Genomic DNA, 27,446 nt, shown 5'->3' with positions numbered 1-27,446 from the left:
GGACCCCGTAGTACCTTTGCGTGCCCCAATATGATTAAGAATTTCAACTAGACCTAGTTTAAAATAAGTAATGCTTTTGGAATATCAACACGTGGTGACGTGGAATGCGAGTGCAGATCACAATTATGCGATGCTATTTATTAAAAAGCAAATCAAGTGACGACCGACCCTCCCAGCCAAACACGCATCTATCACCGATCGATCTCCACATCAATACCTATTTATGCCTTGCCCCTAAATCCTGCCACTTCCAGCACTCGTCTTCCGCCTGTTGCGGACATGGTAGATAGAAACGCCCGGTCCGGGGGCTGCCCCTTTTAAAGCTCTAAGCCGGGGACATCAAAATTGGTGCTCATTATTAGTTGTTAAACATTGCATTTTTGTTTGGTGGGACACCTTCATTATCAAAAATACACAGGGTTTGGCTATCATCTATGGGCCAATGGGTTTAAAGACTTTGTCTACTGCCCACAGGCAATGCCGCAATATTTCTGGCGAGTGCTCCGTCTATGGCCAAGCAGTTGCGCCATTGCCACATTGTGTTTCTAAAGCAGCTAACGTAGCAGTTTCGGAAACACATATGTCTGGTATGTGTATTGCACTGGCTACGCGCCGAACCCGATGCCGACCAGTGGGTAAGAGCCCCTTCACCATCTTCCCGGTTTCACCACCATCTGCCGCCGGTTCAACCCACTCCGCCAACCATAGAAGCGAGCTAGTTTGGTCCTTGTGCAGCGCGGTGATGAAATTAGTGGAAGGACGCGCTCCTTAGACTAATCTTGTCGATTGATTGAGATAAGTTGCAAAATAAATTCTGCGGACAAAAGGGCCTTTGGTAGGTACGCGAGTGCAGAGCTGGACTTATTTAACACCTACAATACCGCCTGTAGGATCAGGCATGACAGTTCAAATTTCTCACTTCTGCGTAGCTACTCACGAAAATGGTGCGTTGACAGACGAGACCCGCAACTTGTCAAGACAACAAACATGGGGCGAGTGATAGCACCGCCAGCAGATCAATTGGAAAGCTCAGGGTCGGGATATTGCCACTTTGTCCCGCCCAAATGTGCTCACTGAAGGCTTTGTTTTTCTGTTTGGCGGCCCCAGCAATAAAGAACCGTGGAAACCAAGATAATTTTTTCTGGAAACAAGGCTCCTGATTTGAGAGCTGTACTCTTTTTGGCCCATGTAACCTCCACCGTTCTTAGTTGGGACTTTCGAAATCGGTAAAACAGTGTCCGGGATTTTGACAAAGCTAGTGTTTCTTTTACCGTGTCTATTACAGCCGTTTCATTCAGGCCTTTAACGAAAGCATGGAACATATAACTGACACCTATGCAAGAGTCGGAGGCCCTTTCGAGTGGTCCTGTAAAGGCGCAGAAAAGTCCGCTATTTTAGACAAAAAATAACCTACAAACCGACAAGATTAACCCAGCCGAAATAAAGACTATGAACATCTCCCAGGGGTACATTAATGCTGCTGATAATGCCTGAATCACAACCTTTGTTAAATGGAACCGGGTGGTAATGTATGTTTCCCAAAAGCTCCAAAGTGCCAGATGGAAAAGCTTCTGGCCATGGTAAACACGTTATTGGCGGGAAAGGTTGTCCAAGAATGTCACCCGATAGCCTGGTAAGAAACAGCAAAAATAAGCAAGTTCTGCTAAGAATTTACAGCGTCGAATATGACTGATTTTACTTGCTTGTATGGCAAACCAGAGGGTGAATTGCCATCACGGTTCCTCCTTCTTGCTGGATCTAATCTAGACCTAGTTTACATATTTACCTTCCAACTTGGCTATCATAATTATTTCGGTCCGTTCGTCACCCATTCGGCGAACGTTGTCAACATCTTACTATGCCTTTGGCCACAAAAATAGGCACTGGTCACACTGCACTAGTCTGTACTATACAACTAGGATGTCATTCTATCTACTCATTCCCAATGTGCCAACCCCACACGTCGACTTTACCACGTAAAGATTGCTTTGACGTCGAGGTCGATATGGGGGCGGGGGCAGAGGCTGTCCAGCTGCTTTTGCAGCGCTTGTAACCGTCGATGCAGTATTTGGGCGACCTGAGTTGGGGGCCACGTGGTGGACTGCACACTCAGCCAACAGCAGCCTTTCTCTCGGGTGGCCAGACTGGTGACCGCACTTACTAGACGTGCCGCCATGACTCGGCCGTTTCTCACACCAAAGGGAACAAGAGGCGGGAGCGGTCCAGAGGGCTACGGGTACACTTGCGGATGAGTCGCGGAGGTGCCGAGGAACGACAAAATGTCAGGTGGTTATTGTTAACAATGTGGTTGCTAACAGGGGGTTTAGGCATTAATCCTAAATGCGGCGTGGTGTTCACCAGTGCTAAAAATGCTGAAACGGGAGTGGGAATACATTGTAATTTTGGTATTGAAAAATAGCTTCATTGGTTGGGGAAACTTTGCTCTGTTTCCTTACATACCCTCCGACATTGAAGTGGGGGTCGGCGCGCCAGAAAAGGTTTTGGTGGCGCAATTAATTTCCGATAAATTATTTTGTATAGGTTGTTGAAAAAACACCCTCATTGGCTAACAAACCATTTTCGGGTTCGCACGCAAATATTAACATGGTGAAACTTTCAACCCGGTACAGGGTAGCTGATTCGCAGGTGCAGGGTGGGTGTTAAACCCGGTACAGGGTAGCTAACCCCATTCGCTGACCTTTGAATCGCGACTCTTGTAATTACAAAATTAACGGATAATCCAACAACCCCATTTCGGCGCTATATATTATGGATTATATATAAATAAAAGTGGGCTTATTACATGCAAAGTAATGCATATAATTATTAAGTAATAATACCTATTAGACTTTATTTTTACTTCTAATTTTTATATTAAGGCGCATTATTCAGGGTTGACATTTGTATATTTTTCCATATTATATAGTGCATGGTTTGGAAAAAATATTTCTTTGGGTTTCTAATTTTTATATCGTCGGATCTCCTATTGTTTTAGATACCCTGGCTGCGTTTGACTTATATTTACGATTATATTATAATATTTCGTGTTCCAGAACCTCGCGGGTTTTTGGGTGTACGCCGGCCATCTAGGAATATTCAACCAGTGTTAATTTTACGTTCAAATAATGGAGACCCTGTTATTGATCGAAAAATTTCAAATTGCCAATTTATTACTTTATTCACGTCTACAATTTCTTATTTGCAAAACAGCAGCCAACTTTAAAGCGTTTTTAATCCATTTTCTTTAACTTTTCTTTATATTTATCCATATACGGTTTTCAATATTTTATAAAGTTTAAGCAAGCCTAAATATTCTTTTGTAATAGGCGACGGTTAAATTTACTTTTCGATCCTCGTTATCGACGTTAAAATCGAATTAGGCCCTTCGCCTTTCGGTTGATATTTGTACTCGGCCAGTGCCAACGCCGTTAACACGCTTTTCTAATTTGTCTCCCATCCTACGGACCGTGGTTCGTTATGCCAATAAGCTCCCGCCATTTCAAGGATCTCGTCCTCGTCAGTTTAATCTTGCTGCCCGAGCAGCGTAACGATTTTTAATGAGGCCGGGTTGAACTTATAGAATCCCGTTTACCCTGTCCCGTTTTCTATAATTATGTCCGAATATTAAAACCATTACCAAATGGATAAATATAAGCACCGACTCGCATCCATATTGCAAAACCACCAGGATTACATATTTGCACGACGTTTAACGGAGATAAACCACAACGGTGCTAAATTTTTACCCTCGCCCGTTATTATAATTTTGGAAATTCGGCCGATTTTTCCACCGTCTTTATGTAATTAATTCGGGCCATTACCATTATTAAACCTTTACAAGCCTCGCGACTCCCTTTTGGCTTTATTCGCAAATATACCTAACAACGAGTTGGCTCCCATTGCTACCGGTCGGTATCGTTGCTCATTATCCCCCATTGGAAATCAGACCGGCGCCTTTATCCTACCTGTAATTGCGACGCTCACCCAATTTTTGGAACCTCTCCGTTTAAGGACTCCGTTACAGCCACAGTTGTCGCCTCCGGTCGAACAGAGACGACCATCACAGGCAGCACTCACCCTTCGCTTAGCCTTGGTAACATCGGTTCAGGCAAGATTCACCCTTCGCTCAGTCTTGACAATAGCAGTTCAGGATTATAGACAAGAATGTAAATTCAAGAGGGCAATTCATGCGTATGACAATGTTCTGTTGAGTTACGGTCACAGGCACATGTAGGCCCCTGCATGCTCTTGTTCAAACTCAGGATGTGGTGCCTGCGGTGGTGCGCCATGTCGGATTAACGTTGGGCTCCACATCTCCGACCCCCCTAAAGTCCGGCCCCTAAAAATATCTACTCAGCCACGTCAACCCTTTGTTTTATTTTATAAATATCTAGACGAATTTTTCACTTTAGAACTTGCATTTTGAAGATTCTTGCTCCAAACTTTCCAATGAAACAGTACACTGAAAATCAGCTTCTTGCTGCCATTTCTGACATAAGAAATGGCAAATCAGTTCACAAAACCTCGCAAAAATGGGGTATTCCTCGGAGTACCCTTCACGATCGTTTAAAGGGGGCCCAGTCAATTCAACAAGCGAAAAGATTTTGTCAAAGGCTTTCACAGGAGCAGGAGACCTATTTGGCAGATTGGGTACTTGCGCAGGCCGCGTTAGGCCTTCCGCCAACGCATCAAGAACTACGCTATTTTGCGGAACGAATTCTTCAGGCCGCCGGAGAAAGAAAAAGCCTTGGGAAACATTGGGTTAGCCGTTTTATAGCCCGATATCCAATTTTGAAAACCCAAAGGCCCCGGCGAATAGAAAATGCCCGGGTTAATGGGGCTACAACCGAGGTAATTAAATCTTGGTGGTCCTATTTGAAAAATCCCGTTATCGATACTATAAAACCGGCCAACCGTTGGAATATGGACGAAACAGGTATAATGGAAGGCAAAGGATCTAATGGCCTGGTGTTAGGGCGTAATAAAATCCGGCCATTACAGCGAAAAGAGCCTGGAACGCGGGGTTGGACGAGCATAATCGAATGTGTATCAGCTACGGGGGCTGTTATACCTCCCCTCGTTATATTTAAGGGGAAAAACGTACAGCAACAATGGTTTCCAGCTGATTTAAGTCCTTTCGATACCTGGCAATTTCATGCAACAGAAAACGGGTGGACAAATAATGAAACAGGTATCGAATGGTTAAAAAAGGTGTTTATTCCAAATACCCAACCTTTAACTCCTGAAAAGCGTTTATTAGTTCTCGACGGCCACGGATCACACGTCAGCGACGAGTTTATGCTTGTTTGCCTCCAAAATAATATTCAGCTTTTATATTTACCTCCTCATTCGTCGCACGTTCTTCAACCGTTGGATTTATCGGTTTTTGGGCCGTTAAAGGAAGCTTATCGACGTCACCTGGGATTTGTAAACCAGTTTTGCTGTTCAACGGTTGTTGGGAAACGAAACTTTCTACTTTGCTATCGAAAAGCCAGATCAAAAGCATTTATAGCAAAAACCATTCAATCTGGTTGGCGTACGACGGGGTTATGGCCGGTGAACTTGGCAAAACCACTTTTAAACCCGTTTTTATTAGAAAATAGCAACGCCAACGTCGAAAAAGGTAGAAATAACGGCTTCCAAAGGGATAAAACACCGGAAAGCCCAAACCAAAAAATTAACGACCAATCTTTACTTATTTGGAAAACCCCTAAAACGACCCGAGATATTCGACTTCAACTACAGGAAATTTCCCGGTCCGAAAAAAGTAACGCCACTTCACGGCTTTTGTTTGCAAAAGTCCAAAAAAGCTTCGAAACCAAGGATATCTTATTGGCTGAAGCTCAGCAAAAAATCAGTTTGTTAAAAGCAAAATTGGAGGCGGTACGGCCGGTCAAAAGGAAAAGGGTAATTCCGGATCCCAACGAGCTTTTGGTCAGCAAAAAAAACGTTTATGAAGCACAGGAAAATAATAGGGACTGTTTAGAGGATTTGAACGATGGAGAAGAGGTTAGCGAACCGGGAGAGCCTGACAATGATTGTATTATTGTGCGTTGATAGGTTTACATTTAAATCGGTTTATAAAAGGGGTATTTCGTCGTTACATTTTTCAAGGGGGCCGGACTTTAGGGGGGTCGGAGATGTGGAGCCCAACGTTATGGTTAATATCTTATTCTAAACCATTGGCCAGACTGATGCCCACGGTTGCCTTGCATCCGAAGACATTCAAAATCAAAAAACGGCAGCCTCCTGGGACATGACACTCAACAAAGATCCGATCCTTGCCAACGCCAAGAGAACATTTGCATAACAGCCCGGAAGAAGGGGATCTTTCCGCCATCTGTTTCCCGTCCGAGTGAGGTGTCTCCAGGATCAACGATGATTTTCGAGGATCCCAAGTGACCCCTTTTACTAGCATTTCTTGATATAGATTGTTAGATGTCAAAGCGGAATCCTTTTTCCATGAGCCAAGGCTCGGTAGCGGATAAAGAATTTGATCTTGTACCCCACAAAAGGATTCAATCAACATGCTCAACACATGGTTTAGGCACTTGCCACGGGACCTTGAAGACGTGCTTCCGTTCGCCTAGGCACGTAGCGTCTGTGTTGTCCGGGGTTGACCGCACAGACACTGGGCTGCATATCCATCCCGACGTATTTGGGCATGTTAGTGGCTGGATTGAATCTGAACAAAAAACAAATAAAAAAAAACTCACAACCATGCATGCATACTGGCCCTTGCGCCCTTCTGCTCCAGTCTGGCATTTAGCTCTGGAACTTGGTCCCCTGGCCCAAAACAGTTCTGGTTCCGAAGACCTAGCCTCCAGGTCAGGACGGCACGGCACGGCAACTTGCATTAGACTGGTTCCTTTGTTTGTTCAGACAAAACAAGACCTTCAAGTGCCACTGCAGACCTATCAACGACAATCAACGTTGTCCTTTGGCTTCATGTCCTTTTTTTTCGAATGACCAATGATCCTTTGCTGGACCACATCCGAACTTTTTTTTCTTTCTTTTTCTCACGCAGTCAAAAATTATCAGACCAGCTCCTCATGTGAGGTAGCATGTCGGCGTCGTCTTTCAGGCAAACCACTATGCGTCTCTGGCTTGTGGGTTGACTTGTATCTGTTCTTTTGCAGTGGCGATGCTTTGCGAGGTCTTTGTCCAGCCGTTTGGAATGGCCTCAACTTTCGCATGCTTCGGCTGAAATGGGAAATGGGGGGCGATGTCCAAAAGGCAAGAGAGAAATACTGGCGGCCTGAATTATGGTGGCTGTGCTTGTGCGTCTGCAGGAAAGGAAACAACTCATCCTGCCCTGGACCAACGATGCAGGCGACAGCGAGGTGGGAGCAGCTAAGAGGGTCTTGGGAGGAGGGGGCGAAAAGGATAACGTTGCGAACCACTCGATGCCCTATAAAGCCAAGTCGGCTCTCTCGATGACATGCGCTTTACCTTATCCTCCATCACGCACAAGTCTTCTCTTCACATCTCTCTTTGCAGCCACAAGCAACTCCCGCTCCTGTTTCAGGTAGCAACTTGTTATATACCTACTAACTTTGAATTTGTTTTTTTTCCACTTCTAATTTTCTTTTCAAGATACCCCCCCAGAAAAAAAACACACACCATGCACACCATAATCAAGTCCTCGGTCCTGGTCATCCTCGCCGCCGGCGGTGCAGTGACTGCGACCCCAGTCCTCTCGTCAAGGCAAGCCAACGTCATCACGGGCGCCTTCACGCCCATCAGCGGCGCCTTTACCAACATGGACACGTCGGTAAAGGCCCTGACGGGACAGGACAGCCGCACCGTGACGGTGGTGCTCCAGAACGGCGCCGTCGCGCTGCAGGCCATGAACGACGCCGCCAACACGGTCCGGACGTCGACCGAGCTGCGCGCCTTTGAGAGCCGCCAGGTCCTCGACTCTGCCGTGAACATGAACACCCAGATGTCCACCTTCATCTCCGACATCGTCGCCCAGAAGCTCATCCTCGACCAGTTCGGCGCCAGCCCCACCGTCGTCAACATGCTGACCCAGCAAAAGGCCGCCAACGTCGCCCTCAACGACGCCATCCTTGCAAAGTTCCCCAACAACCGCCTGCAGCGCGACCAGGCCAGGGACAGCATCAACAAGGTCAACACCGCCTTCGACTCCGGCATCGAGAGCCTGAGTGCCGGCTCCGCCCAGCCTTTCACCCCGCCCCCGGCCGCCTCGCCTGCCCCTGCCGCTCCGGCCCCGGCCCCCGCTGCTCCGGCGCCAGCTGCTCCTTCTGCTGCCCCGGCCGCCCCGGCACCTGCCGCTCCAGCACCTGCTGCTCCTTCTGCTGCTCCGGCCGCCCCGGCACCTGCTGCTCCAGCACCCGCTGCTCCTTCTGCCTCCCCGGCCGCTCCTGCCCCGGCCGCGCCCGCTCCCGCCGCCCCTGCTGCGCCGGCACCGGCACCTGCTGCCCCAGCTCCCGCTGCCCCGGCCGCTCCCGCCGCATCACCGGCTCCGTTTACGCCTGCCAACCCGCTCGCCAGCGTTGCTCCCTTTGTGGCTCCTCCTGCGGCCTCGGGCAACCCGATCCCCTTCACGCAGCCCCAGTAAGCGGTAATGGCCTTTTTCTCAGGGAATTCACGACAAACAAGATAGACCAGATGCGGCTGGGTCACATCGGTTTCTAAAGAACTCCCTTTCTTTTCTCTTCTTCTTTCCTTTTCTTATTTTTTCACAACTTGGACAAAAAAAAAACAGCGTTCGTTTCTTAATTTTTCTTTTTGACTCTATCGAACCGGTTTCGAGGCATCTGACATGTGGTCTGCTGGCCGGATGATTGGTGTTGGAATTGGAAAGTGAGAGAGAACAGGTTTCTCTGGCTATTGGGGACATGTAAATTATTGTATGTTAGTAAGAGAGATGATGAAGCTTGCCTTTTTTTTTATTCCCTGTCCTTGAGATTGATCTGCATGCAATAGTTTGTGCATCGTGCGAATCATCATGGGCAAATGCCCTCGTCCTGAATGGCGGAGGTGTTCTGTATAGCCTAGGTAAGCGATGAATGTTTACTCGCCGTCCAATCGTCACAATTGTCTGGAAACAGGAATCGTCGAGCTCTTTCTTCTGGGCCTTGGCAAGACCACCACCGGGCGCAAACATGTAACATTTGGCAGTTGTTCCATGCTTGTGTAACTAGGTAGCAGATTGATTCCGGATTTTTTTCCCTCTTAATCTCTGTATTATAGTAGAGCTGCATGGGATCATCAACATCCTATCCTGAAATTGCCGAAATGCTGATAACGAACATTGCGCATGCATAATAATAACGGCAGATAGTTCCACGACAGGAGGAGACACCACTCGCGCTATCTCGGGTTAGGGTCTTGACAGATGAGAATGATGCAATTATGATGCAAACATGACCTGAAATGCCCACCTCTTCTGTCATTTATCATTATTATTATTTTTTTCTTATTTAAAATTAAAAGATAAAGATCTGCTCCATCTGATGATCCTGGCTAGTTCAAAACGCTTCACATGTCAATGCTTTTTCGGCAATGTCCACCAGTGCAACCAGTTTCCCCCCCCCTGGCCGCGCACTCGCATCCATGGAGCTAGACGTTTGCATCTGACGTATGACTTAGCCGGGGAAATTTCAGCGAACGAACCACTGCTTGGAGTAGGCCGGGGGAAAAACTCAATCATGTCCGGGAAGAGGTTACTTGAAGAGAGTCCTTCCAGATGATTGTAGAAATAATCGGCAGAGTTTGTTCTTATTTTAGTGGTGGGTTAGCTTTGTGTGTCACGAAACCAAGATAGACCTTGACACCGGTTTTGGGTTTTGCGAACCATCCTCCGACTCCTTAAATTACCCCCGTCTTCCCACCAAAGCACAGCGCCTAACATCAAATGACAAAGTCAAAGCCAGCCGACGACTCCGATATGTCACGACCAGGCGACATCGCGGTCCTGCCGCTGCAGGGCGCCTTTCAAATCTACCAGTCGCTGGCCGACAGGTTGCTCTCCCCCAGCCCGCCCAAGGAGATACCCAAGGATGCTCCAACAATCGCCGTCATCGGCGCCGGCATCACGGGCGTGACGGCTGCTGCGCACTGCGTCGGCCACGGCTTCAATGTCGTCATCTTCGAGGCCGGCTCGCGCCGGAACCTGGGCGGCGTCTGGACCGCCGTCAACGACTCGTCCAGCCTGCAGATCCACTCGGCCATGTACCGCTTTCACCCTTCAATCCGCTGGAGCCGCAGCTATCCGGACCGCAAGGAGATCTTGGATCAGGTTGAGAAGCTGTGGTGGAGGTACGGCCTGGACAAGGTTACCAAGTTCAAGGTCAGGGTCAAGCGCGTGTACCAAGACGACGACGGCCGCTGGATCGTCAACCACCCGGAGCATGGAAAGTTTGAGGGACTCATAACGGCGGTAGGGACATGTGGAAAGCCCAAGATTCCCATATTCCCAGACAAGGAAAAGTTCAAGGGACCGGTCTATCACTCGAGCCAACTGAATGGGTGAGTTTTGCATCGAGCCTATCGAAGCGCTGCCAGGTTACCAATGTGACTGATTATCTTTCCCTCTTCTTTTTTTTTTTATTTTTTAACCAACCACAGAAAGGATGCAGCGGGCAAGCGAATCGCCATCATAGGCGGCGGAGCCAGCGCGGTCGAAGTGCTCGAGTGGGCCTTCAAGGGCGGTGCCGCCCATGCCTCGATCCTCTCCCGCAGCGAGAAGTGGATCATCCCACGCAACATTGTCATCAACACCATACTTTCCTGGAACATACTGGGCCAGGACGCCTTTATCGGCTGGCTGCCCGAGATACTCCTCCGAAGGTTCTTCTACCGCGACCTCGAGAGCATCGCCCCTTCCAACAAGGGCATCTTTACCGACACGCCCATGGTCAATTCTGACGTCTTGGACCACATTCGCTCCGGAAAGGCCGAGTGGATCAGGTGTGACGTCGAGTCTCTTACCGAGACCGGTGTCTTGGTGAACGAGCGTGCACCAGGCGTCCCCAAGGGAGGCGTAGGAAGGCCAAGGACTGTCGACGCTGACGTTATCGTCATGGCTACCGGGTTCAAGCGGCCATCGCTGTCTTTTCTACCCGATGATTGTTTTACTGAACCCTATGGCCCGCCAAATTGGTATCTCCAGACGTTTCCGCCGACACATCCGTCCATCTCGGCAATCAACTGGTAGGTGAAACGCCTAGTCCTTACCCCTTGGCCACCCGCCCTGCTCTCGAAACGCGAGAAACAAAGCCGATAGCTAACGTACCAAATCAACAACAGCACCTACATATCCGCCATCGGCACCGTTGGCAACTGGCACATTGGCATCTACACGCGGATCCTGCTCATGTTCTTGACTGACCCGCTCACGCGACCGGCGCCCTGGTGGATGCGGCGCTGGATCGACATGACCAAGCTCCTCAAGGCCACCAGCCCCGTCGGCGCCTTTGATTTCTTCACCTACCTCGAGCTGCTCTGGTGGTTCCTCTTCTGCATCTGCTTCAACCCTTTCCGCTGGAAGTGGGCTCTGTTCGTCTTCCTCGGCATCGGCATGGCTCTGCCCAAGGAGACGACCGAGCTGGAGACGAGACTGCTGCAGCGCGTGGGCTGGGACAGGCGGGAGGTGGGCAGGGACGTGGGCAAGAGCATTTAGCGCTGCGGCGCGCGCCGGCGCTTAGTATTGTTTTTCTTTTCCTTGGTGTCCGTGTATATATTTTTATGGGTCTTTGGGCTAGTGAAGTGCCTGTGTACACCGTGTTGCGCGTGTGGCATGCGTTCGTCTTTTGCGACGTGGAGATATTTCCAGCACGTGTCAGAAAACATAAGAAGAAAAAAAAAAAAAAAAACCTTGAGCTGGCCAGAGCTTCTTCCCCACTCTGGCCGTGTTTCCCAGGAGGTCCTTTCCACCCGATCTTGCGGCAGGTGGGGAGAGTCGAGACCCAGACCTTGAGCTATCAATAGTATCCGTGCCAAAATCCGTGCTCTGCAGAAATGCTCCGCTGGTTCGTTTTGTACCAGATCTGAACGTCAACGAAAGGCTTATTTTCCTGTTTCAACCCCCCTGCCCCGCCCTGTTCGGGATCGACTACATTGGTTGTCATCTGCTATGCGCTGCTTCCTGTCGGTCGGCGCTGCTAGTCGCCTAGGGGAAACAGAACCAACCACGACTTTCTCGATGGTACGTATGTTGCACACCTAGTTGTCCAGTCTGGTGACAAGAAATCGTGATGAATACCTAGTTGCCTAGATGCGCAAAAGTGCCTAACTTGGCAAGGGACTATACGCCTAGTTACAACAAACATGAGACGTTTGTCCATGACGTCACCCTTACTCCGATAGCCTCCAGACTGCCAACCCGCGGCCCGAAACTAGCTACACCACGGCCAGCCAAATGGAGCACCCATCTATTTTGCCGGGGGGACTCCCGCGGAAAATCGACCAAGAGTTTTTTTGTGCCAAGTATCAACCTCTTCCTTGAACCCCAAGGGTTCCGGCATACATACTACCTTGGGCGAGGTACTGCGTTTGAAGAGGCAGATCGTCCAGCTATCAACCCCCACACAAGTCACTACACGGAGGCCAATCCTCTTTGACTAACTGGCACCTGAATCATAAAACACATCCAACGGACAAAGGAACCGCGGTCTCAACACCTGCAACCTGCCCAATATGGAAAATCCACGTAAGTAAACTCGCCCCAAACATAGGTGCTTATTAACACCTCAAAACGCGACTTCAACGCGGTTGCTAACTTAATCGACTCCACCCACCAATTAAAAAAAAAAAAAAAAAACATCCAAATTATCCAGTCGAAGAAATAGACGGCATCATCAAGACGCTCTGCCAAGGCACGCCGGCGGCGCAGCGCCGCGCCGTCGAGACCTACTTCCTCCCAGAGGTGTCGTTCGTCCACCCGATCTGCCTGGTGCACGCGCACCAGCCCATCGTGCTGCCGTCGCTGTACCCAGGCTTCGCGGGGGGTTCGTCTCGGCCCTGGAACGTCTTTTGCAGCCGCGACGCCGTCGCCGCCATCTACCGCTGGTACCGGTTCATGAGCCCCGACACGGTCGTGCACATCGACTCCAAGGCCTGGGACGAGAGGAACCAGGTCCTCTACGTCGCGGCCCGCCAGCGCTTCGCCATCTGGTTCGTGCCCTTTTATGAGGCAAACGTCAGGCTCGTCGTCGAGCTGCACCTCCGCCGCCAGAGGCCAGCCGCCCCCTCCATCCACACCAACAACGATTCGCACGGGAGGTCGGCCGCCGGTGGCACTACCCGGCAGGGGCCTCAGAGGTACTACATCGCCAAGCAGGAGGACCATTACCAAGTCAACGATGTCCTGCGCTTCATCTTGCCCATCGTTGGCCCGATATTTGCCTTCATCTCACGCCAATTTGCATCTCTGGTCTGCTTAATACTGGCTTTGCCCCTCTTCCTCGCTGATCGTACCTTTGGCGACAAGGAACACGTTTGATGGAGACAAAAAGTGGTGTGGGTTTGCTATCGCTGGCATGATAGTCTACAGGCAATCGACTTTTTAAATTAATTCGCGAGGAATAGACGAGATGATCAATCTTGTTTCCCACGATAATCTTGACTCATCCAAGATTGCAGCAATAATATCTATCCCATTCATGTGGTTTCGTGAACCTTTTTAGCAAAGAAATAGCAACCCATTAATCTTTTTTTTGTTTTGACAACGTCGAAGGCAAAGATTGCAGTCAGTTCAGCGTTTCATCGCCTTCCCAATTCCCGACATGCCTGGATCATCCCGTCGACTATCACAATTATTTGTGTATATCGAGTAGAAGTCAGTGACGCATCCATCAGGTCCGGCTCGAATCCTCTAGGACTTGAACAAGCCGCTCTGTTCGACTCTGTGACTCAATCAAAATCCTTTTGATATCAGTCATTCTGGCTGTTTCGGCAATCCTGCGCAAGGAATCACGGCCCTTGTCGCATTGTCGCATGATATTTTGCGACTTCTCACGACAGATCCTGAGTATGCTTGCTTGGTCTTCCCTATGCATTTCTATCACCGACAACAGCTGACGTTCGAGCGACATCAGATCACTGACAAACATGTCAAGCAATCCTTCTCTGCATTTCATATCGTCCAAGGCATTCTGTCAAAGTAGGAACACGTTAGGAACACCCCTCACCGCCGGGTGTTTATGAAGGCGAAAGGTTCAAACCTGTAGTATGGCTCGGATGGTTTCCCACCATTCTCCCTCAAAGTGGGGTTGCTTGTTACTGTCAGCTATTCCTCTGTTCGATGGACAATCGTTGTCTCGGCCCAAATTGTTGCACTTTGCCGGGAAAAAGTTCACATTATTGAATGGGGGATCGCTGCTATCGACGTTATCCTTCTCTAGTATTGGTACCGTGGGTTCCTGGTCATCTTCGGCAAATCTCTGCAACAGCGCTTTCCCAGGCTTTCGACCTGGGGTGCCGGGGATGAGAGTCGTCTGACCGTCAAGTGGAACATCGGGATGACGCAAGCGTTCGTAGCGTGCATTTAGATCGATCAAGCTGTGATTCGGTTTCCTGGGTACGACAAATTTTTGCTTGGGTTCTTCCACTTGTTGTGATTGAACTTTGGGGCTAATCCGTGCTCGCTTCTGGTAATCAGGCCCAGTAGGGGATACTGGTCTTTTAAGGGAAGTGGTGCCGAGATTGACGGGCGACGAGGCAGCTCCGTATGTATCTCTGACAATGGCGTTTCTATTGATATCAACAGGGGCAAAGGCTAGGTTGGGTGACTCGCCGGGGATTGCAGCCACGTCGGGCTGGCCGGTGTCATGGGATGTCAAGTAATTTGCCGGGCGGTGTTTTGTCTCCGGTAGCAGAGACAATGTGCCCTTAGAGACAACATTTTCGAGTGAGCTGATATCCGGAAACACCATCTGGGAAGGACCATCAAGAGCCGCGCCCTCGCTTTTCTCCTCTTCTACCAAGTTGCCTGATGGCTTATCTGATTGGTCAAATTTTGGTAGCGAGGTCGGTGAACTTCGAAGCAGCTGCGGTACGGATTCAAGACCCCTCTCAGCAGACACTAACGATGGTGTGCCCTTCGCACCCTCGTTAATGGCGCATGGAGACGAGTCGGAATCTTGGGCGGGATTCTTCATGTCTGAGGTTTTGTGGGTGGCGGCGGGAGCATCAGGCCTGAGCGGCTCTGGTTGCTTTGGGTATACTCGCTTGAAAAGCTTTTCCTTGCCCACTCTCTTTGATCCTGCCGGAGGCGACGGTGTTTTGGCATTGGTTGGAGGCTTTGGGATCGGCTTCGAGGGTCTTTTGGGTCGTGGGGGTGGTGAGGCTCCCGGTATTTCATACTCATCGGCTTCAGCGTTCTTGGAAACAACCTCTTGCGTGCCCAGAGACTTTTTTGCAACCCGACGGGCCTTGGCAGCCGGTCTCGATGCTGGTGGAATTCCGGGAGCTACAACGTTCGACGCTCCTGAGAAGAATGAGCCAGAGCACGAACCGTGGTCGCTGTTTGCGTCGGATATCAGAGTGTCCGACCCCTGAGGACTACCGCACTTTGGCGTCTTGGCCCGATTGACCATGTCTTAGAGGAGTTTACTGCTGCTGTCCTGGTCTTCAAGCGGGCTGGGCACGAGGCTCAGAACGAATGAAATATCCTAGAGTAGATTATGGTGGTCTGATTGAGGAGGCTGTCGCATCCAATTTCTGGAGCTACCAACGTGCCAAAACTGAATGTGCGGCCTTGAAGTGATGTGAACGATTGGCTGGCCAAGGAGGAATGAAGAGCAGTCATGGAAGTCGCAGAGTGCTTCCACCCGAGCGAAGTGAAAATTCCATTCGTGAAATTGCTCTCTGGAATCTACCATCATTGGGAAGGTACAAAGCCGTGCCTTCCAATTTGGGATGGCCATTTAGCCCCCTCCATCTTGAATGACCGAAGGCATCAAGCAGAGATCCCGACGCCCGGCTTTGGCAAACTGATAGATCTTGTAAAAACCTCATCATGTTCATGGGCAAAATTGACTTCTCATGGCCAAGGACGGATTGTTCGTTCTCTATTGACGATAAGGCCGTATCCAATCCGCAAGTTCGTTCGGATCAGGCCCACGAGCTATAAGTTACCAAAAATGGTATCTAGGTTTGATGATTTGGCTGAAGAAAGGTGTAAAGTCACGACTAAAAGTCTTACACAGGGATGACCAAGGTGGCTTACAATGCAGAGAGTACACAACCATCCGACCGTGACGTCAAGCTTTCGACTTGCGCACCCCTTTGGTTCAGTGTGGCACGATTGAAATAGACAAGATGGATACTGGGTCGAGACATTTGATTCTATTGAAAAGCTTGATCAATGATATACCTCCCTCAAAAAGTATTATCTGATAACAGACAAACAAAGCCTTGAAATGTTTCTACGCATTTACTACCAACAAGGAGAAAGGCAGGGAAATCAAGCAACTGTGCTAAAAACGGCGCGACCCACGCATAGTCCCGGCACTATCCACTCATTAGGCCTGGCCCGGTCCTATTTTTCATTGATTTTGCGGCTGACGCTGCGCACGTCGGTAGTCAAATCGCCCCCGCACTGATCTAGAGGTTCGTCATCAGCAAAAACTTCCCCGGCTCCAAAATTTCTAGAGGGTCTCCTTTAACTCCTCAGCTGGACCCTTCAATTCCCCTCCGCCAATCCATAGCATCCCTATACGTTTCCTTCCTGCCCAAACTACAACCGAGTCTCTGTCTTGCATCTGTAGGATTATAGAGATCGCGATTAATCTACTGTCGAATTTTTGGTCGTCCGTTGCGCGACGCTGACGCGGCAAGCGAGCGGATTCAGCCTCCCCGAAACCGTCTACCAAGGGTTCAATCCATTCTACAACCCGAAACGAAAGACGGCGCGCAGTGTATCGACGACATCGGCCAACCCTACGGCAGTCTGAGACCGGAGTTTGGTCCTTTCCGATCTAGGCAGCCCAGGTCGGATTCGATTGCCCCTTGCCACCACACTCCTCCAGCGCACATCGAAGCCCAAGACAACCCCCTCCACGTCCGACCGGATTTGTGCCCTCACCCGCCACCCCGCGACGCCCGCCCGAAAGGATGCCCTCTTGGAGCACTTCCCGCCTTAATCTTCCCCGCCGCTTGGGCGAAACTGTAAGCAGCCCCTCCGACTCCAATTCCAAAGCTTGCAGCACAGGGAGGAGCAGGAGGAGGAACGCACCGGAAGTCTGGTCGCCCCTGAAGCAGTACAGGCCTGCGGCAAGCGAAGCGCCCAAAGGAAGCCTTTCAGTTGGCCCCGTGGCAATGCAAAAGATGTCGTTCGATCGACGACCGTCCCACAAGTTTCGAAAGGGATTATTCAATAGCCGCTTCGGGGGTGGCTCCGGGTCGGGCTATAATAAGAAAAGAGTGGAAAAGCAATACCACAAAAGGTCCGCTAGGTCCAGCAGAAGATCCAGCCCTGACATTTTTGCACAGCTTAGTCCACACAATGGGTACTTGACCTGTGAGTATTTTGGTTTTTATTCCACCAGGAGCTGGTGATGTAACGACGGTCCGTTCGCTCGGCAGCTGATAATCTTCGATTCAAGACCACGGAGTCAACCTCCTGAACTCGGACGTCAGGGCACTCAAGGATGATTGGTTGACAGACACGGTGCGTAGTTCCTTCTATAAATGCAGCAGGAATTTGTCTTAAAACTGACCTGCAAGGTTTAGAATATCGCCTTTTGGGAAGAGTACGTATCGTTGACAGCATTGCGGTCACTGCTTCTACTGACACTGCGTGACATAGGTACATCGAACATGAGATACTCCCAAAGTACCCCCAGGCGCGTGTTGCACTGATGAGGCCGGTACTGGTGGCGTTGATGGTGCAGGCGCAACGCCTCAAGGATATAGCCGATGCCCTACCCGATTTCCGCCATGAAACGCACATCTTCTTGCCCATCAGCGACTCGATAAATGCTGGCCGCCGTGCCGATACGGGCAGCCATTGGTCACTGCTCCTCGTGTCCAAGCTGGACGGTGTTGCCTTTCACTACGACTCGTTGAACGACCACAACGACGCCCACGCGCGTGCCGCCGTAGATAGGCTCTCTCGGCACCTGAGGCAGCCCCTGCGCTTCTATCGCATCATCGACATGCCCCAGCAGGCCAACTCTAGCGACTGCGGCGTCTTTGTCTGCATCTTGATGCGCCACCTTCTGGTAAAGAAGCTGCTCAACGCCAACGCCAAAGAGAAGGTTGCCATGGGCCTTTCCGGCAAGCAGATTGACGCGCACGGAGGCAGGAAGGAGATGATTAAGATCATCGAGCAGCTGCGCAAGGAGGGCGAACGCAGACGTAGCACGGGTGCCTTGCCTATGTCGTTTCGCTCTGGTAATTCGCCGCCGTACATCGACTAGTAGGCGACATGTGCGTGGCAAACCGAAGTCTGAGGCAAACGTCAGGTGATTTCTATACAATTTTTGTGCTTGCGGAATACCAGCATCCACCTCGTTGCTTCAAAAGCCGTGGTGGCTTGATGTTGAAGCATGGCGTCCTTGTGGTTGGTGTTACGGGTCTGGCGTTGAGGTAATGGCGTTGGGGTATGGCCGGGAAATTTGTTAATTTTCATACTCACAACCTGATTCTCTTTAGTACATCTTGCCCATCATAGATAGGCCATATACGTCATGATTATTTCCTTGTGTATATGAAGATATATTTTGAACAATCACGGTCCGCGGAAAAGATTGATACCGCATCCATTTTGACATGCCTTGCTACTGTCACTTGAGTATTTGTGAATAGTTTTGCCGCAGGATAATTTCACACGACGAGGATACTTCAAAGCGAGCCCGTAATAGCTGGAGTGTCTGCGACGGAACTGTCCTTGTCTTTCATCAGAATAGCAGATGCTTTTTCGGGTTTAGGGTATTTGATTTGGGATCCCTGAGCCTGCCTGGCTCATGGTTGCTATTCTCATCCATGATCTCTCCTAATTGCCGCAGTTGGAGAGCAGGCTTAGCTAGACCCACTCAAATTCAAAAGCCTGCTGCAATCCAGGAAGAATGTGAACTGGAGGGATGCTAAGGTGCGCTTGGCTGAGTGCAGACGGTATTGAAGACATCTGCTTGGGAGGCCATAACCAGACGCCCTGGGGGGCCCAGTTTGACCAAAGATGGCCCGGTAAACCTGCAGATAGCTCTGGCAGTTGAGGTCTTGATGAGACGAGTGCAGAACTTACTAAACGAGCAAGGCCCCTAAGTGGCAATGGACCTGCATGCCTTAGCGTAACATCCCGCTAAAGACGGTCGAGTTTTTTTGTTGTTGCAATATGAAGTCAACAGATCACACTGGGTGTGCCGAAAAACACGGCAGTTTGGAAATATTATGTTGAACGCATCTGAATGGCTTGCCTGATAAGCAACTTGCTGTATTGGCTGATTTAGCTTCTATGGGGTATCATATATTGTACTGTAATTTCCTAACCCAGTAGAGGCCGGCGTCTGCAAAACCACGCCGGCAAATTCACTTCTTCTCCAAAAATGCAGGATTTTGCTCCATAGTCCCAGAGATGTGCGCTCTCAGCGCCGCCCACCTGCTCGCAGTCGACGACGGCGCCGTCGCAGCAACCTTTTCCGACCCAGCTCCCGCCTTCTCATCTTGCTCCCTCGCACCGGCCATGGCCTCGTCCTGGTCCCCAGATCCCGAAGCGCCTCCACCATCCGCTTGCAGCTTGGTCAGATACGCCATGCTGAGCCCTATGTTTTTCGCCTCGGCCCTCACGAGCTTCTCCTTGCGTTTGAGCGCACCTGGCCTGCTCCTGATACTCTTGAGCCGCACCTTGCCGGGCTCGGGCTTCTCCTCAAGCTCGTCCAGGTCCGGCAGCGCATCGGCCAGAGACTCGAGGTTCGCGGCGAGCTTCTTTGACGGCCGGCGCCGCTTTGTAATCTTGCCCGAGGAGCTCTTGGTGGCGATCTGGGAGAGGAAGGACGAACGCTTGATCTGGCGGCGGTCGCGCTTCGTGTCGGCGAGGAGGGAGGATGTGGTTGTTTCTGTGCGCTTCGGGGCCGCGGAGGATGAGGACGAGGATGATGTTGCTGCGCGGGCGGCCTTGGCGCGCATCGATGTGCGCTTTTTGGGGGCAATTGGGGCCTATGACAGCAGATCGGCCGCGGTCAGTCGGGGGCAATGAGCATGAAACATGACAAGCAGGAACATACCATGTTTGATGTTTTGATTTTTTCAAGACGACCCGTTTGAGCTTGGTGAACGACGTACTTGGCAAACCAACTTACGTGATAACCGAACTAAAGCTTGCAAGCATGAATTGGATTGAACATTGAACGAACAATTTTGGCGGGGAAGGTCGTTCTGCCGGTTGCAGGGATGTCGAATCTAAGGCGGGCGGTCAACAGCCACTGCCGCCTAGAAACTCTACGGTGCAAAGATCCATCAATGAAGGGGCCGCCCCGCTTAGAACTCTTGAGTGGAGCCCAGTGACGATGAATTCTTGAATAGCAAGACGATGCGCTTTTAATAGTGATGCATGGGTGACTTAAACCTTTCTCGCTGGTGAAGGAAAACATACAAGATGGAAGAAGCTGACAAGAGGGCAGAAGAGCTCCGAACTCAAATCGCCGAGTGCGAAGCAACTCTTCAGTCACTCAAGGCGCAGTTGGCTGCAGCAGAAGCTGCCAAGACCCCGCCCTGTAGCGACAGCCCGAAGACGGACAGGGGGAGCAGTAGCAGTACCTGGAAATGGCCCCTGGCCGAGGCAGAGTATGAGCGCTACGGAAGACAGCTGATACTGCCATCCGTCGGCATCCAAGGTGTGCTTAGGAATCATGTTCTACTTGCCTGTCCTCGATCATTGTTTTTGTCACAATAAATCTAACCCGCAAAACGTGCAGGCCAGCTCAGACTGAAAGCAGCCTCAGTCCTCGTCGTCGGTGCCGGTGGTCTCGGGTGTCCCGCCTCAGCATACCTCGCAGGCGCAGGCGTGGGCACCATCGGCCTCGTAGATGGCGACACGGTCGAAGCATCCAACCTTCACCGACAGGTCGCCCACGGCACTTCCAGGGTAGGCACGTTGAAGGTCGACAGCGCCATCAGCTACCTCAGAGAGCTCAACCCGCTGGTCAAATACAACGCGCACCGAGCCCACCTGACTCCGCAGAACGCCGAGTCCGTCGTCTCGGGCTACGACCTGGTCCTCGACTGCACGGACCATCCCACCTCGCGCTACCTCATCTCGGATATCTGCGTGCTCCTCCACAAGCCCTTGGTCTCGGCTTCTGCGCTCCGCACCGACGGTCAGCTGATCGTGCTCAACGCCCCCGCTGCGCCGCAGGCTGACTCGTCTGGCGGGCCCTGCTACCGCTGCGTTTTTCCAAAGCCGCCACCGCCCGACGCCGTGACCAGCTGTGGGGAGGGCGGGATCCTGGGCCCGGTCGTCGGCGTCATGGGCGTGCTGCAGGCGCTCGAGGGTATCAGGCTACTGGCAGCTGGTCGGCATCTTCCTCCGTCGCCGGAGCAGCCACAACAACAACAGCAGCAAACCGCCATTCCGCCATCGCTGCTGCTGTTTTCCGCACCCCCTGACGGCAGTCCTGCAGGTTTCAGAAGCGTAAGGATGCGTGGTCGGCGCAAAGATTGTTTCGCCTGTGGGGAGAAGTCGATACTGTCTCTTCAGACGCTGCGGGAGGGGGGATTGAACTATGTCCAGTTTTGTGGCGGACCAAGACAGCCCGTGGCGCTCCTGAAGCCGGAAGAACGTGTCTCTGCTGAGCAACTCCATGCTCTATTGCAGCAGCAGGATGGGGAGCATGGGAAGCCCATGCTACTGGATGTGCGGGAGAAAGAGCATTTTGACATTGCAAATATCCCGGGGGCAATCAACATACCGTTTTCGAAAACACAGGGCCCGGGAGCTTGTAACAACACCAAAGACAACACCAAACTTGACTGGTTGCCAGACGTTGTTGCCGACAGCCACTCACCGGTGTACGTGGTCTGCCGGGTTGGGAACGATTCGCAGACCGTGGCCAGGCAGCTCAAAGATTCAGGGCTTGACAAACAAGGAAAACGTTTCGTTGGTGACGTCAAGGGTGGCATGCTGGCGTGGAAAAGAGAGGTCGACAGTACACTGCCGTTCATGTAAGGTTCGAGGTCCCAATGACAAGCTTGATATTTACCTATGTAGACCCCTTGAAATGAGCTGCGAGAAATTGAAAATAGATACCCCAAATAATGGGTTTGCAGTGTTAGTACACAAGCTTGTTCCGCCTCTGCCCTGGCAAGAACAGACATTTCCTACCTGACGATGTCCCCCTTCCAAACAAACCTCCAAGGGGAAGATCATGAAAACATATGAGAAACAAGAAAACAAATAAAATATGCGAAAACAGACTCAAATACTCCCCATCAAAGCCCATTTTGATGTGTTTTTTTTTTTTCGTTTGGTAGTAAAACATGACAAAAACTTTCTGGTACAAGAATTCCCCAGCCCCCTAGATGAACGTTACCCGCTTCTTGTTGAAAGCCCGCTGGTCCTTGAGCCATTGCCTGTAGCCGGCGACGCTCTGGATCTTCTCACCATAGAAATCGGGCACTTCGTTGGGTGTTAGTGAGTCCCATCAATCAAAACGAGCTGGGTTTTAAGTCCAATTATCCAAATTGCTTACCTGGGTTGCTGGCCGAGCCATACGGCTCAGCTCTGTTCTTCTTGATGCGCGCAAAGAACTGGTTTTCCTTCTACAGTGACGCGAATCGTTGCTTGTTAGTATGGAGTTCAAGTTTCCCAAAGCCCAGTAATTATCAATCAGCAAATAAGGAGATTTTTTTTTTCTAGATTCAGAATCATACCAGCGTCATCTGTCTCTTGGTACTCCTGTGCAGCACGTTGAAGGCAGCACTCCCCAGAATGGGACCGACAAGCCAGCCCAGCGCGGCGAAGCCAAAGGTCATTAGGCCGAGCGTGAAGAAGGGATCGAGCGGCAGCTGCGAGACGAGCGAGTCGAGAGAGCCCGAGCTTAGGAAGACGGCACCGCCGGCGGCGCTGCCTGCGCACATAAGGCCGCTAAAGGCAAGCTGCCAGCGCCGGCGCAGGGTGCGGAGGCGGAAGAAGGTGTTCCAGTCCAGGGGTTTCTCGGCCATGCCGGTGGCTGCTGCTTGCGAAGAGGGGGAGCTTGAGGTGGTGGTTGAGGCTGATCGGCTACCCAAGATTGGTGAGCGGGCTGATGCGAGGGTCTGTAAAACCTTAGGCTGGCTACGAATCGCCATCATAGGTGTCGCCGTGGGCTTGGCTGCAAGTAGGCACGTCGTTGCCATTCCGCGGAGGGCGGGCTGCTGTAGGGTTGTCGTGCGTGCGGGCACAGCACGGAGCATGGTTGTCGTCCTTGAGACGAGCATTTTGGGGGGATTGGTTGCGGTGGGAAAAATAAAAAGCTAGTTTGATGCTTGCACACAAGTCTTAATGAGTCTCTAAGCGGCGGCTTTAGCGATGATGGTCGTTGTGCTTTGGTTTGGAGAGGGTAAAAAATTAGATGCAGTTGAGGCGCCAGTGACGTTGTTGGTGTCGTTCGGTGTCTCGAAGCTCTCCAGCTTGAGGCTCTCCAAATTTCCATCAGAGCTGTAGCTACCTTGGCCAAGGTAGCGCTTGGACCAGCGGCTGTGCCAATCGATAAGCTACTCCGTCAGTACCGGTTGGATCCACTGGATATTCGAGTGTTCTATGGACATGGGTATGAGCAAGAGTGCAAGGGTCTTGTTTCTGCCCCCAGCGGTGTTCAGAGTGCCTGAGCCTCGGCTCGGTCACGTGTGGAGGACCATCGGGGGTTTTCAAGGTAGCCACATGGATAAGAAAATCAGACATTTATTTGTATGTAGACGTCTACAAAGCTTTGTTTGATATATTTACCGTCATATAGGCAGGCGATGGGAAGAACCGTCAAGTATGTCCGACTATATCAAACAATACAAGGGCTATCGTAGCTTCACCAGCCCCACTCCTATCCAAGTGCACCAACCAGCCGCTATAATTTCTCTTGCACTTTGACGAACAAAGCTTCGCCCTTTGCCAGATCCTTACCCTCGCCATCCTGCAGAATTGCCGTAAAAAAGGCTTTTCTGCCGTCATAATTCTCAAGCTTGACTCGGCATTGCAAAAACGCAGGCGTAGGCGCAGGTCGAATAAAGGTAACATTGAGAAACTTGGTCATGAGCTTCTGCTTCCCCCACGGTCCGCCCTCGTTCACGTTGGTTTCGACGGCGCCCGCGACAGCCTCATCGATCATTGCGGCCACCATGCCGCCGTGCACAACTCCGCGATAGCCGTCGATTCCATGGTCGACGGTGAAGAGGGAAATTCTTTCTTCCACAACCCCGTCCGGTCTTGTTGTTTTCTTGTTCAAACCGATGAAACCTGGTATGCAGTCGGGTGCATTGACTGTGCGGGCAAAAAACTCGTGGTCGATCATAGGCTCACCGATTCGAGACGTTGGGGCCTCTAAGGTGTAAGTCGGATCCCGAATCAGTTGCATGCACCACGGCTCCGAGAGGAATGGCTGAATTAATTCGTCGATGGTGGTGGGAGGCATGGTGCAGGGTAGGTTAGGCCTGGTTTTGGCTGGTGTGGTTTGTGGAGGGTGGAGGTGGAGGGTGGAAAGGTGAGTTTGTGGTGCTCTGCTGTGCTTTTAGAAAGTGCACAAAGGAATTTCGCCAATTTTGAAAGTAGTTTCAAAAGCCAGGAGATATAAATAGAATAGTCCACATTGTCTTCAAAGCGAGAGCTTGAACTTAAACTTGGAGATGGAAATTCATCCTGATGCCATCACGTGGGGTTATGCCGTGGTTTTCGGCCATTTTGGAAGTAATGGGGCACGTCACGTCGGTTCTAGCGCGACTGGACAGGATCTTCGCTTGTCTCCCGCAGCTGCAACATTCAATTTGTACCATAACACGACAAGCTGCGGGATTCTCCACCAGAATCACCTTCACTTCGAAGCAGTTCACATTCGGATCTCAGATCTAATGTAATGCACTTATCCGGCAAAGACAATATATGCCCGATTCGCGCGCGCGATTATCAGTCTTCGCTGAGCGCGTCTCTCAAGTAGACCGGCAACCCATGTTCAACCCATGTGTTCCCCAACTTTTCCCATTTGGTAGAACAAATTTATCGACGCCAACCGCAAGATTCGTCACCTGCGCTCGCTCCCAACACCACGCCTGGAGCTATGGACGACTTCTCCCGCCCGGCGAAGCGATCGCGACGCGAGACCTCGATGCAGTCATCATTTACTATCGACATTCCCTTGCACCCCACCTACTACAGGGGCACACACCCTCCCCCCGGCAAAATCCAGCTCCTGCCTGAGCATAGCGACAATACTGCTTATATTATCCAGAAGATCATCGATCCCGACAGCCGAAAACAACCGGAAACCTTACGAAAGCGACCTTTTTACATCATAGGATGGAGAGATCCGGAGCTGCGAGAGGCCCGCGTCGGGGTGGAATGCATGCACGCATATAGATACGTATCTCCGCGACAAGTGGAAGAGTTCGAATACCAGGACCTGCTGGCGCGTGAGGCGGCCGAAGAGCAGGAGGCGCAAAAAGAGATCGATGCTTTGCTCTCACAGCAACAGCAGCAACAAAAATCGCAGAAGTCCGGCGCGCCCAGGAAACGAGGTCGCCCGGGTCGACCGCCGAAAAAGAAAACCCCCGCAGGTGAGGATGACGGACGTCGTGTTCCGTCGCTTTCCACGCCACAGAGAAATCGGTTCAATCTTTCTGCAGATAATCTGCAGGACCTGCAAAACGAAATGGAGGATCGCATACGCAGCCAGAACAGTATTATTTCACTAGGTGAAGACGAAGACGAGGAAGCCGAGGAGGATGACGAAGATGAAGACGAAATGCTCCAGCGCGTGCTCCTACAACAGGCAGAAAGGAACAGCAAGGCTGAGCGGTTCGATGGAGATTTTAAAATCTCAATACCCAGCCGTTCTGCTGCACGAACACAGCCTGCATCTCGCAGAGGTCGTGGACCAGGCCGCCCGCCCAAGGTCAAACCCCTTGATACACCTCAGACAGTTGTTCCACAGGCGGAGCATAATAGGCATAGGCCAAGTCCAGGTGTAAGGCCCACCAGAGGCACGAAGTCCCGGGTCCCGGATCGCTCATCGGAACAGATTCCAAAGAATAAAGAAAGCGCGCCGGCACCGTCTCCGTCCGAATCAACTATCGTCACACGTCCAGCCCTCATGAAACAGCCATCCCTGGTCTCCGGACATGACAGTTCCATCTCCTCGCGCTCTGGAGGTTCGGCTCAAGATGCGCCAGTCGCGCAACAGACCACCTTAGCCCAAACCAAGCGCGAATCAACCACGCCCATCCCACTGCCGAGCTACGTCAGATCTATATCAAAAGGGGCCGCTCCCAGTTCCGCACCTCAGCCTCTGCCACAGGCGCAGGAAGACGAAACAGTTACTGGCGACATAATGGCTGTGGACACGCCGAATGAGTGGGATGTCCTGAGGCTTGAAGGCGTCAGAGTGGAGGAACACGACGGTATAAAGACCCGCTACTTCAAGGTGCGGTGGAAGGGTGATTGGCCGTCGGATCAGAACCCATCGTGGGAGTCCGAGGATTGCATAGATCGCGCCACGGTCAAGGAATTCTTGAGGGTTCTCAAAGAGAAGAAACAAGAAGCTTCCGCAAGGTCATATCCACAAATGCCTACAGCGTCACACGGACCGGCCAGTGCCAAGACTCAAGGGACACTCAACGGATGGCTACAAGCTAGGAGAGGTGCTGCGCCTGCACCTTAGGATGTGGCTGGATACCTATCCAACCTAAGAACTTTTCTATCAGAGTGGGATTACTACTGCATTTACTGGCACTACCGGAGGGAAAACCGAATCAAAGAATGTATTTAAGTCCAAGGTGGTCAAAAAAAAGAAGAAAAAAAAGAAATTACAGAAGAAACAAGCGTGTGCATGTCCCACGTATGTGACATACAGCGTGAGACCACCCCAACGTCAGTCCGGGGCCTGGCTTTCGCCTCAGTTGTATGTTGGCGTGTTAGTTGAAGCCAGCCAGCCCTGTTGGTGAGTCCACTTTCGTACCTAGGCGTATAATGCACACCGGGACGAGAACGTGACGCTGTTATCGTCATGGATTTTTATCGAGGGTGCCAGCCTCAGCAACGTCTGGCAAAGGTCTCGGATTCCGAAAAGAGGTCTGTTATTTCCCAGCAGCGATGATACATTGACGAGCTTTTGCAGTATCAAATAATTCTTCGTATGTAGTAAAGGATCATTACTTGCACAGTGATCAGGTTGGCTACGGTCAATTTGACAACGAGGAAGACTTCAAATAAGGAATTATGAAGGCTTCGAGACAGGCTTAACCGGAAGACTGGATGGAGTCCACTTGCGATATCTTACGCAAGGTCGTGGTAGGAC

At 51.1% G+C, this 27,446-nt stretch overlaps 9 protein-coding genes across 9 annotated transcripts; 5 read left to right on the top strand and 4 right to left on the bottom strand.

Annotated features, from left to right (window-relative positions):
• Positions 1-7,624: 7,624 nt before the first annotated feature.
• On the top strand, positions 7,625-8,584 carry PpBr36_05063 (uncharacterized protein; the record flags this gene model as incomplete). Its single annotated transcript, XM_029892221.1, has 1 exon — positions 7,625-8,584. The coding sequence occupies one exon, from the start codon at positions 7,625-7,627 to the stop codon at positions 8,582-8,584; it is 960 nt and encodes a 319-aa protein (XP_029749500.1).
• A 1,299-nt stretch (positions 8,585-9,883) lies between these two features.
• Positions 9,884-13,471, top strand: PpBr36_05062 (uncharacterized protein; the record flags this gene model as incomplete). Its single annotated transcript, XM_029892220.1, has 4 exons — positions 9,884-10,497; positions 10,597-11,181; positions 11,278-11,620; positions 12,833-13,471. 4 exons carry the CDS (start codon positions 9,884-9,886, stop codon positions 13,469-13,471), a joined length of 2,181 nt encoding a protein of 726 aa, XP_029749501.1.
• Positions 13,472-13,823: 352 nt separating this feature from the next.
• Positions 13,824-15,566, bottom strand: PpBr36_05061 (uncharacterized protein; the record flags this gene model as incomplete). Its single annotated transcript, XM_029892219.1, has 2 exons — positions 13,824-14,123; positions 14,193-15,566. The coding sequence occupies 2 exons, from the start codon at positions 15,564-15,566 to the stop codon at positions 13,824-13,826; spliced, it is 1,674 nt and encodes a 557-aa protein (XP_029749041.1).
• Positions 15,567-17,085: 1,519 nt separating this feature from the next.
• PpBr36_05060 (uncharacterized protein) lies at positions 17,086-18,392 on the top strand (the record flags this gene model as incomplete). The annotated part of the gene is made up of 4 exons (XM_029892218.1): positions 17,086-17,491; positions 17,577-17,641; positions 17,704-17,723; positions 17,780-18,392. 4 exons carry the CDS (start codon positions 17,086-17,088, stop codon positions 18,390-18,392), a joined length of 1,104 nt encoding a protein of 367 aa, XP_029749042.1.
• A 1,108-nt stretch (positions 18,393-19,500) lies between these two features.
• Positions 19,501-20,198, bottom strand: PpBr36_05059 (uncharacterized protein; the record flags this gene model as incomplete). Its single annotated transcript, XM_029892217.1, has 2 exons — positions 19,501-20,127; positions 20,196-20,198. 2 exons carry the CDS (start codon positions 20,196-20,198, stop codon positions 19,501-19,503), a joined length of 630 nt encoding a protein of 209 aa, XP_029749847.1.
• Positions 20,199-20,566: 368 nt separating this feature from the next.
• Positions 20,567-22,135, top strand: PpBr36_05058 (uncharacterized protein; the record flags this gene model as incomplete). The annotated part of the gene is made up of 2 exons (XM_029892216.1): positions 20,567-20,804; positions 20,886-22,135. The coding sequence occupies 2 exons, from the start codon at positions 20,567-20,569 to the stop codon at positions 22,133-22,135; spliced, it is 1,488 nt and encodes a 495-aa protein (XP_029749846.1).
• A 349-nt stretch (positions 22,136-22,484) lies between these two features.
• On the bottom strand, positions 22,485-23,385 carry PpBr36_05057 (uncharacterized protein; the record flags this gene model as incomplete). The annotated part of the gene is made up of 3 exons (XM_029892215.1): positions 22,485-22,585; positions 22,659-22,728; positions 22,840-23,385. 3 exons carry the CDS (start codon positions 23,383-23,385, stop codon positions 22,485-22,487), a joined length of 717 nt encoding a protein of 238 aa, XP_029749849.1.
• A 623-nt stretch (positions 23,386-24,008) lies between these two features.
• PpBr36_05056 (uncharacterized protein) lies at positions 24,009-24,572 on the bottom strand (the record flags this gene model as incomplete). Its single annotated transcript, XM_029892214.1, has 1 exon — positions 24,009-24,572. One exon carries the CDS (start codon positions 24,570-24,572, stop codon positions 24,009-24,011), a length of 564 nt encoding a protein of 187 aa, XP_029749848.1.
• Positions 24,573-25,211: 639 nt separating this feature from the next.
• On the top strand, positions 25,212-26,810 carry PpBr36_05055 (uncharacterized protein; the record flags this gene model as incomplete). The annotated part of the gene is made up of 1 exon (XM_029892213.1): positions 25,212-26,810. The coding sequence occupies one exon, from the start codon at positions 25,212-25,214 to the stop codon at positions 26,808-26,810; it is 1,599 nt and encodes a 532-aa protein (XP_029749851.1).
• Positions 26,811-27,446: the final 636 nt, after the last annotated feature.

Source organism: Pyricularia pennisetigena, chromosome 6 (genome assembly GCF_004337985.1).
Source record: "Pyricularia pennisetigena strain Br36 chromosome 6, whole genome shotgun sequence".
NCBI lineage: Eukaryota > Fungi > Ascomycota > Sordariomycetes > Magnaporthales > Pyriculariaceae > Pyricularia > Pyricularia pennisetigena.
The sequence above is the reverse complement of the archived record's forward strand: the minus strand, read 5'-3'. Positions and strand labels throughout refer to the sequence as shown.